Below are 14,821 nucleotides of genomic sequence, written 5' to 3' on the forward strand. Positions count from 1 at the left end.
CAAATCAGGGCAGATATCATTAGTTCTGTTTGTTGGCTAGGAGCGTGCTATGCGGTGAAGTTCATTTTTTTTAAATATATTTTCTGTGTTGATAAAACAAAGTAAGGTTTGTAGTGAAAATTGTATTGGGTTCGATTCGATTAAGTCACGAGGATGATTTTATGATATTTAAAATGATACATGATTATGTTGTTTTGATTAAGAATATCTTCTTTGTAGTGTTATAGATTTTATTTCCTCTTGTGTTCATGTCCCGTGGTCTTCCAGGTTCTCTGCTGTCCACAATTAACTATCGGCACTTGTAATTAAAGCTCCACTATGGTGGTCACGTATAATAATACTTTATAATAAAACTTTTAATTTTGATTGTAATCATATTGATTAAAGAAATCTTCTTTGATTAAATGTGTCATAATGGAATATTAGCCGTTGTGCATGAAGTTACGTACATCTGTCAGAACTTTGTAATTAAAACTCTGCTAAGGTGGTAATGTTAGACTTTTTATAATTGACTGTAATCGTATTGATTAAAAATATATTTGATTAAAATGTGCTACTCCTTCTACTTAATTGAAAACTTGCGTGATTATCACTCAATAAAAAAATAGTGATACCAGGGTGTCGAACCGAACCCGAACCCGAACCGAAAACCGTACCCGAACCGTTATTTTTGCCGGAACCGAACCCGAACCGAAATTTTCATGACACTGTTGAACCCGAACCGGAGCAGAACCGTAAAAAATAATAGCGGTAACCGGTTCGCAACAAAACGGTTCGGACATAAAAGAAGTCAGCATAAGAGTTCCTCTCTATCCCCGAACGAAGACACATTGGTATCATCATCACGCGCCTATATCATAAATTTCAGAAATGTTCACCTAGAAGTCAGACGACGACGTATAGTAAGTATACTTTCAGCGTCTTTTTAACATGTTGAAGCGCAGTTGTCCTTGTGAGTGCCGCGGCTAGCGCCCCACGCACGCGGTGCGGCGTCTACTCTTCAGAGACCAGGTGCCACGCGGACGAATGAAACACGAATGGAGTAGGCCAGTTATATAGCTCTACAGGACGAATATGTGATCAAATAAGCGCCCAAGATTTCCCTTTACACGTGAGCAGCACAAATTAAACAAGTCAGAAACATGAGAACTGGAGAAGGAGCGTACGCAGAACGGTGCCTGTTTGATTGGTCGTGCTTTGAAAAGTAAATGTGGTTCTGCTTATTGGTAGCGCAGTTGTGTCGTCGTGACACATTGCCGTTGTGTTGTGGATTAACAAGTACACTGCTGTGAGCTCGGACAGAGTAAGGCTTGCAGGCTTATTTTCGACATGCTTCAGTACGGTTTCAGATCGATTCACGCTGCGAAGGCAGTGTGCCGGCAAGTACTGTCGTCTATGTTACGCTGTCCATCTTATTAGGCTTCCTTTAAGTGTATCTTGCTGGCACTGTGCGTGTGAAAAAAGATATTTTGGGAACAGAAAGTAGCAGGACTACACCGCTTCAACAGCGTGAACTCTAGTTGCAATAAGTGTTCATCCATTTCTCATTTCTCTCACTAAAGGGCTACCTCACCGCTAGAGACGTCAATGCAGACAACAGCAGTATGCTATTAGCCACGCATTTCCTGATAAAAGCAGTTTTATGGAACATATATAACGGAAGCTTTGAACCGGTTCGCGAACCGGTTCGGGGCTGCGAACCGGTTTGCAAACCGGTTCGATTTCTGGCCTGGCCGAACCGGAACTGAACCGGAACGAAATCAAAACAACGCGAACCCGAACCCGAACCGAACCCGTATTTTTTGCGGTTCGACACCCTGATGTGATACCCCTTCAATGCTATTGCATCAGATTTTTTGGCTAAGTTTTTCTCCTTCACACAGAGTCATAACATAATTCCTGATGACTTTAATATATTTTCACTTGTACTTTTATGTATGCTATCCTTTGCATGTAAACAGCCTACTGCACACCTGTTGTAGCTGAAAAAAAATTACGATTGAAGTCGGCACAGACTGAAAAATAACGAAAGAAGTTGGCCCAGGCTGAAGGGTAAGCGCGCACGCAGCCCTCCAGTCACGCTCCGCCCACCACAGCAGCCCTCCACCCGAGCGCCGCCCCTGTTACAGGTGGTGAAGGTTTTTCGGCTGGGTTTTTCTCCTTCACCTGATTGGCATCACAATTGGCACAATTCCCAGCACTATTGGCTTTAATAAATATATCTCAACTTGATTGGCATTACAATTGGCATTAATAAATATATTTTCACTTGTACTTTTTGTGTATGACCCTTCTTTGCATGTCTCTGCATGTTATAAGCGCGCGGACAACCCTCTGCACACGCGCCGCGCGGGGAAAAATACGCGCAGGGCTCAGGGCAGGGGTCAGGGGTCCAGGTTGCTGAGTGGACCCCCTTTAGCCTCGGCACCCCCTCCTACTACTAAGGTAGCAGAGTTTGAGAAATACTTACCTAGAGTACTATATATGGCTAAGAATTCGGGACAAAACGCAAAGCATGCTTCACCGCTCTTTGTACTCATAGAAGTCTGGTACTATGCGTGCAACATATATTTCGCTGATGGTATTTTGAATTTGTACGCGAGTGGCACGTTGCCTGTGTCCCGGGGAAGGTTGCGATCTTCGACGTTCCCTTTATGTTCGAAATTTTCAACATGTAAAGGAGGCTTTACCTGACACACTGAAGCATTGGCGTGAAGCCCACCGTCACATGCGCCATGTGTTTCAAACGCTCACTCCGTGAAGAGTTCGAGACTCCTACGATTAATCACAATGTGTGCATTGTTTCTGAAGTAGCCTACAAAATCTACAAGCTTGCAAAATTGCAGGGATACATAAAGAACTGGATGTGCGGTCTCGTAAAAGTGTGCCACACGCGCGTAGCGAACAATCCCCTTCGGTTTGCCAGCAGAAACAGGTAATTTTGCAGTAGAATATATCTACAGGGTGTTTCACGAAAAATGAGCTGAAGTTTAAAAATAGAATGTTTCATCGCGCACCAAAAAGACTGACTGCATAGTGTTCCCTGTGGTGTGAGCATACTCAAAACTAGTAATGAAATTAATTAGTCAGTTTTTTAATTATAAGAATTAGAACCAAATTGTCAATCAGAAAGTTATAGCGGCCGATACGACGACACGAAACCCGTTGATTACAACTTTGTTCCTCTAACGGATCCTTTATTTTCCCAGCTCACATAAACAAAACACAGAAACCGACACTGAAGGTTTTTGCTGGAGGAACAAGCTTGTAGCAATTAAACTTAAACAACAATCTTCAGTGTCGGCTTCTGTATTTTGTTTATGTGATCTACAGGACTTGACTTCGCTCTTCGTATACGCTTCTTTTCCCAGCTCCAAAGAGAGCAGAAGTAAATCCAAGGGGCAGCCAGCGTCCAAGATGCAGAAGCACAATGAAGCACACGCAGTCAAGCTTTCAAACTGTTTATTGGCAGTGCGTGTACTTCATTATGGCCCGCTTCAAAGACTAACTTTCCTTGCTTTTCTTTTTTATTCCGTGTTAGCGCCACGAAGCAACTGTGGCTATGAGCGGCGTACAGATGTGGACAGATGGAGAGAGGACAGCAGGAAGAAATGGGAGACAGCGGGGGACTAACTGCAGTCAATGTCAAGTCAAAATATCAATGAGAACTGCGACTATAGTCTTCGTTCAATAACAGGACACTCCAGACCGCTATGACCCGGCGCGCCTCGCGCGTCCGCGACAGGTCCCGGGTCGATTTTTTGCGAACCCGAAAGTTACGGCGAATACCACAGGGAGAGCAAGTTTTGCCCCCGCGCTTGGTGCGGTTTTGTGTATGCTCCCGGCGGCGAATTTCCGGCGTGGTCGCAGAGTTTGCTTTGTCAATGGAATGCCATCATTACGATGCGCGCTCTGTGCGTAGCGCATGACCCGCGTGCTTTCTCAAGTTTGCTTTGGCCACGTGAGGTTCAGCAAACTGCTTCGGAATCACAGCGGGGCGCGCAGTGTTTACTGATGCATCTTCACACACGGACAAGAGGGAGACACACACTCGCGCCGCCCAATGCACTAGAAATAGTCTGCAACAACAATAATTGGGCTAGTTGGTTATACTGATGCATCTTAAGGCGCAACACACACGGACAAGAGGGAGACACACACTCGCGCCGCCCAATGCACTAGAAATAGTCTGCAACAACAATAATTGGGCTAGTTGGTTATACTGATGCATCTTAAGGCGCAACACACACGGACAAGAGGGAGACACACACTCGCACACTTGTTGTTGCAGACTATTTCTAGTGCATTGGGCGGCGCGAGTGTGTGTCTCCCTCTTGTCCGTGTGTGTTGCGCCTTAAGATGCATCAGTATAACCAACTAGCCCAATTATTGTTGTTGCGCAGTGTTTACGCTGTTCATGAGACGCACGACTACCTGTACGACACACGAGACGGTGGCCGCCAGTATTCATCCCAATGGGAAGAGGCAATTTTGGCAGTCCACCCCTGTTGTGTCGTCGATGGGAACGAGGCTAAGGAGCGCACGGAGACTGGTGGCTTGAGAGTAAGAGCAAAATGGTCTATACCACTACATTACTGGAAAATTACTTGCACACAGGGTGTCGAACCGAAACGTAAATATTTCGTTCCGGTTGTATCATAAACGGTCCGGTACCGGTTCTGCTCCGGAGCAAAAAAATAACGGTTCATACTGGTTTTAACCGGTTCCGCTTCTGGTAGGCATATTCATTCGCAGAAAAAAAAAACTATGTTGCAAAATGTAAACCCGTTTTATCCGCATACATGGTATTTAATATGAATAGGCAGCTGTGAAATTGGTAGCTTCTGGTTCCTGTAGGTGACTGTCTGTTAAAATAGGCTTTCTCCTTTCTTTTAGCGCATGATACAGACGGACTTGTTTGTCGTGATGTCATACGTAAAGTACTTTCTTGCTGGATTGGTGCGATCGCGTCCAATCCGAATGTCTGTTGCTGCTTCCTAGCCAGCAAGAACCACCGCACGAGTACGACGCAAATCGAGGAACACCTTCACTCACAAACGCGCTCGACGGCTCCGTTTTCTTTTCTTCGTGTCCTGTCCACAAAAGAAACTACACTTCGTACGCGCTTGCCCTCGCGGATACGTAAAATGTATTCAACTTCGCTGTTCTCAAACAAGGGACGCGTTGCGCAACATTACCGATAGAGAAGCCTTTACGCAGCCCCCTTGGGTCGCTGTCTAGTTCAGGAGAGTTTGGGCGGATGAAATTAAACCGAACACTACGGCACATTGCTAGAGAGTCACTACCGGTCACATGTACCTCTAAGTCTATGTGCGCGAACGATAAAACGTTACAAAGGGAGCCTATGGGTCATAGTATACAGACATACATTCCACCGTAACTGTAAGCCTCGTAAAGTATCCGTGACATGACTTCAGAACACACGACGTCAGTTTCATTCGCCTATTCGTAGTCCAAACTGGCGAAGTTTTTTGTTGGACCGAAAACCGTTAAATAAATTTTTCGGTTTCCCTCCTGAGCAAAAAAAAGTATACGGTTTCGATTCTGTTCCGGTTCGCACCAAAATAGCGTTTTTTCTTTTTTTTTTCGGTTCGCTCTGACACCCTGCTTGCACATAATCGCCGCAACCATAATTTCGTTGGGGAGAGATGTTACCAAATGCCGCTGCGTCGTGAGTGAGTGAGAGAGTGGATGTGGTTTGTCCCCTCAAATGACGCACCCTTGGAAGGGGTTCGAGAGGCGTGTTAGCTTAGCTCAATCGGTAGAACCCTGGACCGCCAATCCAGAAGATGTGGGTTCGGGTCCTGCAGTCGTCTACCGTTTTCAGTGACTACCTTCTTTCATAATTTTGGTAATTATTGTCAATATGCACGTGGCGTTTCGCGCCACCTATTTGTGAACCTCGTCGCCCAGTAAATAGGCTAGTTTGTTCACTTCTGTGCCTGTGTCTTTTCCGGCGCGGCTCTGCCACAAGTATGTTCCAACACGCCCAACGTCTTGCCAGTAAATAAACGGACAGAGGCAACCTTGCTGATTGGTAAGACACTTTTAATTCCACGCAATATTCTGCACTACACACAAAGCATCCAAAGCACTGCGGAGTAGATCAAGGAATGCATGCCCATGTGGCATGCTACATGTATCGTTTGAGTAGATGTGTCGCAGCGGTGTAAGAACATCACACGCACCGGTTGAATCACTTTAAATGCATTAATTTTATATACGTTCAGCAACGCTGCGGAAAATACCACAGACATAATAGGCTTCCTGCATTAAAAATAACAACATAGGTACATATATGTACATATATATACGTAGGTACATATACGTATATACAGTCACCAAATGGCGATACACATTTACAATTCCAAGTGACAATGCATTACACGGTCTAGTATAAGGTTCCAAAATACGTTTTCTCATGTACAGTAAAACGGTGGTCAGTGAAACACTGTTAGCCTAACTGTTCCAAAGCGCGGGTTATATTAAGGTGTGAAAATACGTGGCAGTATAGGCTGACTTCAAACAAAATCTACCAGCGGCCTTGCGTAACGAGTGGTTTTGATTAATATACAGGGTGTTTTTTTTTAATTCGTTACAGAATTTTTATAGAAAAAAAGCTATGAGAGCCGCATAGATGCTGTTTTTGCAGGTGGGTTATACAGCAAGGTGCACACCCACTAGAAGAGAGTATGTAACTACTAGATCACTAATTACGTAAAATTAACTAATGAACTCTTTAATTAGGGGCTTGCGTCCAAAAGTGAGACAGGCAGACATTCCTCGACGACTACCACATTTCAATCAGACAGTCCTCGTTGACAGCCATTTTATTTTATTTTTAATTCTTAAACGAGCACGTGCATTGAAATATCCATCGCCGAATTTTGCTATGCAAATGAGCCGAAACCAAAAACGCGCCCATCACGAGCTTAGGGAGGACACGACCTTCGCCGTCGGCTGCCAGCACCATCTTCATCGCTTCAAAGCACGTGAACCTCTGACGTGGAATAAGCGCACTGTCCTCTCTGCGCTCCTGATGCGCGCGGTTTCGGTTACGGCTCAGTTGCCATAGCAAAATTCGGCGATAGACATCTCAACGCATGTGCTCGTTGCAGGATTTTTTTTTTTAAAAAAGATCATCCTTGAAAACGGATTGTTTCCCATTCTGATACCCCTCTTTTCCCCCGGAAGTTCCCATATACTCTCTTCGAGGTTATAGGCCTGGCCGCAAAACCCACCTGCGAAATTGTATCTATGTTGCTGTCACAGCTTTTTTATTTAAAAAAAAAATCTGTGAGGAATATGCATAGAAAAACTCTGTATGCTGTAGTTCTAAGTATATCTTTAATGACGGCACTAAGACTATTTTAAAGAAATTTCCCAATACCGAAAGATCCCAGTCGCGAGGCATGTCCAAATTCTCTCCCATAATCTGCTCATTACATTTACAGTACTGGAACTTATACAGCTAGCTGTGCAGCCAGCGGTCTTTCTACTTTGTACATTGTCCTTGCGCGCTGTAGTTGCTGAAGAAACGGGTTGTACGCTTAAATACCACACACAAAAACGGAGCTCCCATCACTTCATCGTGTCAGCGCCTGTCTTATTTCTTTTTTCTTGTCATTGATACAGGGAACATATCTGTAGAAAGAGGCGCAATTCCAGCTTTCCAGCCAGCCTTTCCGGCCAGCTTCCATATACGCGCTGTAAAATATGCTGCGTACTGCATGTGCCATTTTAAGTCAGTATAAACTACCAGCGCCAGCCGCCGATTCTATTTGGAATCAGCCAGTATAACAAGACCAACAAAAACATATCACATTTCTGCGGTATGGCAACGATAATCGAACACACATAGAAGCGATTCTCTCTCGAAGGACATCGATGGGGCAAACGGTGTCACCTCATAGGTACAGGCACCCACGTAATATTTTGGAATAGTAGTGTCGCTGCAGCCGAGAAGCAGACGACAATTTAAAATACCGTAAAGCAGCAGATGCGCAATCTCAGAACCTTAATCTATTCGATAGCCCGAGTCCTCAGCACTCTTACCTCATAATTTTCGTCACAATCATACTCATAGCTTTTTTAGAAATTAAAATTGGAAGTTACGGGCAACACCGTCTCGAAGTGATCACCAAATGCGCATTGGTCGTCAATTACGGTGGCAAAAACTACATTGCACGTGGACAACACTGGGTCTAGAAATGCGTTGGCCACGCCTTGGACCTTTTTCACATACGCGCCGTATCCTAGCGGCTCTCCAGTGAACCACGCTCGGAGCGCGCCAAAACAAATCCACGTGGGTAGCACAAAGGACAAAACCGGTTCGGAGTGGGACCGACGAGCTCGCGCCGTTCGTGCGGTCTCCCCACTGGTCTCCACTTCTGTCGTCCGCATACCGCGCCATCTAGTGAAGACGGAGATAACCCTGTCTGGCGCCTCAAGGTCATGCGCATGAGCATAAGCCGTTGGGAAAAAGGTCCATTGGGCATTATTTTCCGCAGACATCCCACCGTGCTATTCTACCGCAATTTCGCTAGCAAATTAACAATATTAAGTGTTCTTTGTCACATGTATAACGTGTGCTGGCTTTACGAGCAACAAGCGGTCAACATAAACTGCGTGTCTGCTGCATTCAGGAAATGAGGTTCAATCCTAAGACATGCTATACAGAGAGAGCAGCAGTGACTATAGTTCATGTGAGAGGACTGAAAGTTACTCTCGCTGCGGAACGCTCAATAATTCACATTAATGATCCATTCCGAAACGTGAAAATCGATATTATTTATCCTGTATATTCCACAATATGAAAGAACGACGCCGACGCTAGCAATTATGCATACGCAAGCGCATAATGTGTATACAGATTCGAAGATTTTCACTGTTCTGTATCCATAGTGTTCGTGGGTATAAGATTCCAGTGAAGTTTCGTCCGGTCTGTGCGAGACCGTCACTTTAGTTTACTAATGAATATACAGGGTGTTCAAAATTAAGCTTTCACGAACGCTACGCAAACACAGCGATGACAGGAAACCGGATGATAACTTTACGCTACTTGTGTAAGAAACAGGTGCTGCTAATTACGTAGCACCTGTTTCTAACTCAAGGAACAGAAAAAACAGCACCAGTTTTCTTTTGTTCGCCTATTTATAAAGTGCTAGTGAAAGCTTAATTTTGAACACCCTGTATACATAGTATTGGAAACAACCGTGTTAAAAATCACACTGGTAGCCATATCACGAGAGAATTTTTAATTAACACTACACATAACTACCGCAGCAATTCATTGACCGGTAGGCCCAGGCAAGTCTTTTGCCTACTCCAAGCAACCTGCTGGAAAGCTACGAAACAATAAAGAAAGCTATTTACAGCTGCCCCGCTGCTTCGTAATGAGGATCAGCACATGCGTACGAGAAAGACAGTCAATAGGAATAAAGACAACCGGTTATAAACTTCAAGTAAAAATTTTCTGTTTGCATCGTTGACTTACTAGACGAGTCACCACAGGCTGAGCTCATCTTCTTTAACGTTTAGCGTTAACGCTGACTCGAAGTGGGACAGCGCTTACAAATATACGTGAAAGACAATGTCATGCTGCGGAATGTTAGCTAGATGTTGCTAACAACGTTCACGTTTTACGCTTTTCTCATAGAAAGGGCAACGCACATATGCAGACAATGGCGTTAAAAACGGGAGAAAGAAGATAAGCATATCGTTACACATTTGCGCGTCACGGGTCGCAGGACTTGGTACGCCATAATGGCATTTCGTATTCCCTCGCGAAATCTAATCTCATTGAGCATCAACAAGAGGTGGCGGATAGCCATGAGACATCTGTATACGAGCTCATTTGCTTTCGATGCAGTTCGACATTAACAAAGACATTAACGCATAACCACCGAGCACGAGCTCATGTCTGCTCCAGTGCCTCCCTATCAATCAACGTCTACTGACGCAAACTTATCCGTCATGTTTAACCGTTTAAACCGCCATTGCCTACAAAGAAACAAAGAGAGAGAGAGAGAAAGAGAGACAGAAAGAGAAGAGAGAAACCCGGAAACTCTCGAGTCATTTGATGAGTTGAAAGTCTTCAAGAATCCATGCAAAATATTGGGCCACCATTCACTGCAATGCTCCTGAACATGCATGAAGACATGTATACAAATATAAATATACAGGCACGCAATAGCATACACTAGATGTGTACATTTTACGCACGAGACCCGAAGGTAGTTGTCCTTTAAGGAAGATAGAAAGATGGTGCACGGAATGTTTCTGCTGAACGACGCAGCCGTGTCCATCGGGGGTTGCCAATGTCGGCTAGATTCCCTGAGGTTTCTCCTTCGTTGAGTCATAAGCTCGTATGAGATCAGCCTGGTGGGGGAAAAAATCAATTTATGCTGTGAAATATGCAGCAAGATCAAAGCTAGCCTACGCTATAGACGTTGAAGGATTTTCTGTGAATGAACCGTACACAAAGGGCTAGCTGTTTCGAATATCCTCATGAAGGCCTTCTTCTTCATTCGGCTTTGTCTTGCCGAAGATACACATCAGTTTTGTGTTTCCGTAGGGAAACGCAATGCGTGTTAAGGCTGGTTCACATTGCTGCGTTTACGCTTGCGTGCAGCGGTTTGCGTTTATGCGTGTTTCCTCAGCTGACGCTTTCGCACACGTCACCATTTTCATACTTGCGCTCCGCCCGTTGCGTTCCTCTAGTGAGCTCTCTCTCCAATTATCTGCTGAAGCAGCGCGCCTCTAGCGTAACAGCGCGCATTTCTCGGTTTTGATTGGACAGATGGCTTGCGCTTGCGTTGACAAAGTTGATTGCTTGCGGTGAGTCGACGAAGTAGCCTCGCGGAGAGCGTTTCTCCACTTTCATGGCAACTGCGGTCCGCCGTAAGCGCAGGTGTAAACGCAGCGATGTGAACCAATCTTATCTGAGCAACCGACACACGTTGGGGAGCATAGTGACAAGAGTGGGTAGGTCCAACACGTGGTGTTGCGCACTGCGCAGTACCCTGTGCGACGGCGACCTCAACGCCAGTGTGTAATGCAGCAGCCTGGACCAACGACGAGGGCGTGCATGCTGAGATCTTTCTAAAATAGCGCTGTGCTACAAATAACACTTTCAAATACTGTGCTACATTACGGGATATTTACCATTTATTGTGAATGGGCGGCGCATCATTAAACCTCATATCTTCAGAATCTCACACTGTATTCCCTCAAAATACCGTTTTTCTGTGTGACGTGGATGTATCACAAAAGTAATTTCTATACTTCTGAGAAGTATGACGTCATTGAGTGCACAGTGAGTGGCAACATTGCTCCTCGAAGGTCCAACTTTGACCGAGGTATGGTGAGCTAGAATGAATGGTGTGCTGAACGTCGACTGAAACCGGGTCATGACGACGGGCCTGTCGATGGGTGGCTACCAAGGGCTCGGCTCGCTGCCGCTTCTCACGCCCTCACTGCCACGTGACCCCATGTGCACAGAACACCTGGGAGCGCCTGAGAGTTCCCGCGATGGGCGAAATTGAAGCAATCCACGGCAGATACGGGGGAAAGAAAAAAAAATGTGGGCGTGCTGATACGTCACGCTTTGCAGATATCATTACGACGGACGGACGAGTTTCGCGTTTTGGAATGTTGTGGCAGCGCCTCAATGCGTTCCAACGAAAGGTCACCCGGCTAATCTTCCGTTTTGGGACACTGTAGAAGATTGCTAAAATCTTGGCTGCAGGATTCTTTTTACATCCTATTATTGTACAACCCAGTGTAATTGCGTTTGACGCATGGTGCAGTGATACATTGGTGCACTATGTATAAAGCTTTGGGCGCGAAAGATTGACCACCGTGATACACGCTCTGAAAGTCACACAAATCCTTGCCATATTCATGCTGAAATTTTGTTTTAGCCGCCGTATCAGAAAACAGCGACATGTACTAATATTTGGAGTATTTGGAAAATGAATCAGGCACCTAAGCCAATTCTTGACATCAAATTATGCAAACTGAAGAACATCTCCTTGTTTTCTTCATAACATGTAATCGCGTCGTTTGCCAAGCAAAAGTCGCGGTGTGCTATGTGTCGCGAACGTCTTTCTAGAGGTAGTGGAAGGTGACGTCCTGCTCAGACAGAATGTCGCATCCTGTAGGAGCACTCTGTCTCTTTTAGACCTTCGTCGTACAAGCAAACGCTTTCGCTTACGATTTCAGAACAGGGTTTATACACTATGTCACTGCTCTCCCCCCATTCCCGGCTCTTCGCGATGCCGCAAGCTTTCTATTGAACAGTATCAACACCAATACACAAAACTGACGCTGAAATTTTATTTGACAGCTCATTTATAATCGGAGTGAATCAGCTGGGCTAGAAACGAACCAAAGGGGAAAAACAAAAACACGTGCCAGCAGAAGCAACTCTTCCTACTAGCTGAAGTGAGCGTTTCTCAAAACGAGGGCGCATTCTCAACGCAGCAGGACGAATCCGACCTATGCGCTAAGCTGAGAGTCAATGAGAGAAACGGTTTCTAAAAACTGTATGAAATGGTGTGAGAAAATATAATATCCAACGATTTGTTGCTGCTTATTTCTCTATTGAAACCGTGCTGTCTCGGTCATACTGTGAGGTCCTGTAGTGGCCCCTCCCTTATACCTTCAATACACAATCCTGGCATACTTGTGCCTGGACGCGGTCCTTATACGATAGCTGATTTCGAACGCGAGGAAACAAGCACGGTTAGATTGCAAGGAATAGCCATTGTACTTCGCCTGACCAAATCTACTCGTACTTTACAATCAGTGATTTATCGAGACCCCCTCACTAAAGCCCTCAAATATTTGGCGACAGATTGTGAATTCGGTTCCGGCCGAGGACGCTCTCAGCTTTTCGGCAGGGTACAAGTTGTAGATACCACGCCGTCTTTTCAAGGGACGTAAATACGGTGTGCCGTGTGCTCAGCTTTGGGCGCACGTGAAGGAAGTCTGTTGCGTTGCGTGTGATCATTGTCTCGCGACGTAAAGCAACAATTTATCAATTGCAAGAGAGAGAGAGAGAGATAACCTCATGCAGCAAGCAATGACCTTGTATTGAGCAAGAGCTCATGACGCCCAAGCCATCCATCGGCCATTTCTTAGCCGGCGCGGTGCAAGCCTCTGAATTTCACGGGAAGGGCATGTAACTGGAAACAGAGGAGTACCACGGATCCCCACAAAAATCATTCCGCAAGGCGCGCAGCGAGCGTCAGCGCATCCATGTAAACAATCGCACGTGGCCAGGTGCCACGTCCGCGGCCAAGCGCTCCCATGCATTGGGTAGGCCGGTAATCACACCAGTCATTCTAGTTCACCATAACCGAGGAGCAGAAACGCTGCCGTTGTTGCAAGGAGAAAGACGCAACTCCCGATGACGTCACCTACCTCTTGAGGAAAACCGAAACTATGGAGTTTTGCGGCTTCTTTCGAAAGTTTGTGGAAGCGCCTGGTATTCACTGACTGCGTTTATATTTTTAGTACTGAGTCCCGAGTGAGTGGAGTTTTCTTACAATACAAAATAAAAATGTATATCACTTTTTTAGTCCGCTGTGGCATCTTAACGTAAATTGCAAACCAAATGTCACGTTTCTGCGTAGAGTGCGTTGGAATATTACGCAATATTTGCGGAGGACAACCTAGCGAAACAACACGTTTGTAGTCAGTAGGTAATCCCTTCCCCCATCTTTTTTCTGCCCCTTTGATTCATTTTCGAATAAACACATTTTGGACACGATTTTTTTTGTGCTGCACTCCAAGAGAGCTGAAAAAAACGTCATTAATGGAATCAAACAATATAATGGAAGGGTCAACTGCCTTATGACGTCAGCTGTGCGGAGGTGGGCGTGTCAAAGAGCCGAATCTCAACTCTAGGCTGCGTCAGGTAGTAACGCGTCGTTATCGTGTCAGATAAAGCTTATCTGCGAAAACCAATAAACCATAAACAACTCAACCTGTTGAATACCTCACCACGTCTCCCTAAGCAGAAGCTAAGCTGTAAGTACGTAAAAACTAAACTAAGGCTGGTCGTATGTATACAATAAGTTTAGCCGAGCGTGAGTACAAGCTGGGCGTAAGTTGGGCGAAGGTAGAAGCTAAGCTAACTCGGGAGTAAGGTAACCTATAACTGTGATATGGCAAACGAGGTGAGCTATGAGAACTTGCCGGACCAGAGAACAGTGGCGTAGCCCCCCCACAAAATATGGCGCCTCTACGGGGATATTACATGGGGGGGGGGATGTCGCCCCCGTTTCACTCACCCAAACGCACCACCGAAGATACGATTTCGGGAGGTTTGAACCCCTAAACCTACCCCCCCCCCCCCCTGGCTAAGTCACTGCCAGAGAATAACTGAAGCTCAGCTAGCTAAGCCAGTGTATGCCAGTCCACAGTGGAGAGTACAGTGTAAGCATTTCTTTTGTAGTTCACATGTTATGATGATGAACCGTTAAAAACATTACCTGAGGTACTACGCCGTGCTCCTCTTGAGAGAATGCATAGCCATCTGCAAAAAAGAAATTCAGACACTGCATCACGGTGACATGGAATGATTAACCACAGGCGAATGCTCGACCGCAGTGGATGCCATATTAAATAGCACTGTATTCAAAGTTTAAGTCGAATCGACTGCTCATCCTCTCGCAGACTGATGTAGCGAAGGGGGAACCCCAGGCCTAGTGGCTCCTGTTTTGAGGAAAGCGGTGGTAACTGTGCGAGCCGTGTACGACGAAATGGCTTGTGGCCACCTGGAGAACCGATT

General features: G+C 45.5%; 1 protein-coding gene across 9 annotated transcripts in view; it reads right to left on the bottom strand.

The window, feature by feature from the left end:
• Nucleotides 1-6,048: 6,048 nt before the first annotated feature.
• Nucleotides 6,049-14,821, bottom strand: part of LOC135394496 (phospholipid-transporting ATPase IA-like) — a 114,567-nt gene continuing 105,794 nt past the window's right edge. For all 9 annotated transcript variants that reach the window (XM_064625258.1, XM_064625259.1, XM_064625257.1 and 6 more), the window contains 2 exons: nucleotides 14,523-14,566; nucleotides 6,049-10,401 (listed from right to left, as the gene is read on the bottom strand). In XM_064625258.1, the coding sequence (XP_064481328.1) occupies nucleotides 10,348-10,401; nucleotides 14,523-14,566 (98 nt within the window). In that variant the 3' untranslated portion in view covers nucleotides 6,049-10,347. The remainder of the gene's footprint in view (nucleotides 10,402-14,522; nucleotides 14,567-14,821) is intronic.

Source organism: Ornithodoros turicata, chromosome 5 (assembly GCF_037126465.1).
Source record: "Ornithodoros turicata isolate Travis chromosome 5, ASM3712646v1, whole genome shotgun sequence".
NCBI classification, from domain to species: Eukaryota; Metazoa; Arthropoda; class Arachnida; order Ixodida; family Argasidae; genus Ornithodoros; species Ornithodoros turicata.